At 37.8% G+C, this 2,234-nt stretch overlaps 1 protein-coding gene across 1 annotated transcript in view; it reads right to left on the bottom strand.

The window, feature by feature from the left end:
• Nucleotides 1-2,234, bottom strand: part of FGD6 (FYVE, RhoGEF and PH domain containing 6) — a 159,594-nt gene that overhangs the window by 17,054 nt on the left and 140,306 nt on the right. Inside the window, exon 15 of the mRNA XM_011990325.1 lies at nucleotides 624-726. Within this exon, the coding sequence (XP_011845715.1) occupies nucleotides 624-726 (103 nt within the window). The remainder of the gene's footprint in view (nucleotides 1-623; nucleotides 727-2,234) is intronic.

Below are 2,234 nucleotides of genomic sequence, written 5' to 3'. Positions count from 1 at the left end.
GGAGTTTGAGACCAGCCTGGCCAACATGGTGAAACCCCATCTCTACTAAAAATATAAAATTAGCCTGGCATGGTGGCGCATGCCTGTAATCCCAGCTGCTCGGGAGACTGAGGCAGGAGAACACTTGAACCCAGGAGGCAGAGGTTGCAGTGAGCTATTGCACCATTGCACTGCAGCCTGGGCAACAAGAGCGAAATTCCGTCTCAAAAAAAAAAAGAAAAGAAATACGGGTTATTATATTTTTCACGTGCTCAGAATACTAAGTTTAGCTACAATCTAAAAATCTTCTAATACAAAATTAACTTAAAGAGATGCTTGTGGTAATGGGATGGCAGCTGATTAGCTGAACCTTAATCTATTTCGTATTTTCTAAATTTCCTACAATGAAGTTTTATAGCTGAGAAAATACATGAATATGCTAGATGCTATCACAGACTTGCAGTGAGACATTAATAGGAGGATAAACTTTCAGTGCTGAAATTAGACATTAATCTGTAGAGTAACTCTCTGATGTCCAGTCCAATCATTCTCTGAAACACATGTTGCTTTCCTAAACCCCTGTGAAATGTTTAAGGTAAAAACTTTGAAATGCACTGGGGAAAAAAAAAAAAAGAAGACAATACCTCATCAAGACTTCTACTAGGACAGAAGGTGATCCTTTTCTTGGCATACTCTTCTATTGCCCTGGAAATCGCTTCTAGCCATTCATCCCTTTCTGTGGCAGAACTGTTGGGGGCAAAAGGTTTCATCAACCAGATGTCAGCTTTTGTTCTTTTCCTTTTTCTTCTTTTCTTTCTCCCATGGCAACAGATCCCACCACCCTCCAACCATACTAGTCAAAAAAGCAGCAACTCTGAGGTTTAGCGAACAGATCATCAGAACAGACAACAAAGAACCCATGATGCATTTTAGCAAATACGATGCTTATTTTTTCTTTCCAAAAGTTCTGCTTTATATTAAATAGCTTTTGAACTCTCCTCAATTTGGAAATACTTTTGGTTTGGTTTAAAGGATAACTGTATAATTAATAATGATGATTATTTATACAGCCAGGGAGTTTCTTAAGACATCATACTAGACTTTTAAAAGATTCTAATAGGTCAAGTTTCAAATTCCAATTTATAGTATAGAATACTAAATATCTTTAGATTGCTAATTACTAAAACTTTCTAGAAAGGGCACTGGCGTGAAGGGAACATATTTTTTTGTATTAGAAAGCAGATGTTGACAAAGCCGTTCACATGGGAAAGGCGGCAGTTGTTGTTAGGGCTTCTCTACCTATTTCACCCACCAAGTTCTCTGTCCCTACCCAGCTCATCAGGAAGTATTTTTTCATTCAGCGCCAGATGGGAGTGGGCTAACCAGGGGCAAGCTTGGTTAGACAAGGGTATTTTTTTTTTCTGTTTTTCCAGCCATGCCTCTTTCCCAAAACCATGCTAACTCCAAATTATTACTGGTATCAGCATACTTATGAAACCACTGTTTACATTTTTTTGTGTGTATTTAAAACTGAGAGGCACATGTTAGGTATTATAAATAAAAATAAATATATAAATCTATACATACACAGTAGAGAAAGAGCAGAAAAGAGGAAGGGAGAGGGAACGAGAGAAAGAAAGACTTTAATAAATAATTAAAACTCCATCATAATAAAACAAAATTGATCAGAATGGGATTGTGACTGTGTTAAAAAAAAAAAAAAAAAGGTCTGTAGTTTAATTTAGAGAGGCATTTTGAGGTATACAAAAGTAAAATCGGCCAGGCACGGTGGCTCACGCCTGTAATCCCAACACTTTGGGAGGCTAAGGTGGGTGGATCATTTGAGCTCAGGAGTTCGAGACCAGCCTGGCCAACATGGTGAAACCCTGTCTCTACTAAAAATACAAAAGTTAGCCGGGTATGGTGGTGCATGCCTGTAATCCCAGCTACTCGGGGGGCTGAGGCAGGAGAATTGCTTGAACCAAGGAGGTGGAGGTTGTAGTGAGCTGAGATAGTGCCACTGCACTCTAGCCTGGGTGACAGAGCAAGACACTGTCTCAAAAAAAAAAAAAAAAAAAAAAAGGCAGAAGTAAAATGACCTGATATCTGCAATTTGTTTTAAAATAGAAAATTATGAAACAGGAAAATCAGTGGCAAAATCTTGATCATTATTTTTAGTTTGGGTGACTGAATATGCAGTTTTTGGTATTATTTGCCCTAATTTTAAGTATATTTGAACTCTTTGTTTTTGTTTT

This window comes from Mandrillus leucophaeus, unplaced genomic scaffold (assembly GCF_000951045.1).
Source record: "Mandrillus leucophaeus isolate KB7577 unplaced genomic scaffold, Mleu.le_1.0 Scaffold377, whole genome shotgun sequence".
Lineage (NCBI taxonomy): Eukaryota > Metazoa > Chordata > Mammalia > Primates > Cercopithecidae > Mandrillus > Mandrillus leucophaeus.
This window is presented reverse-complemented; position numbering and strand designations above follow the sequence as displayed.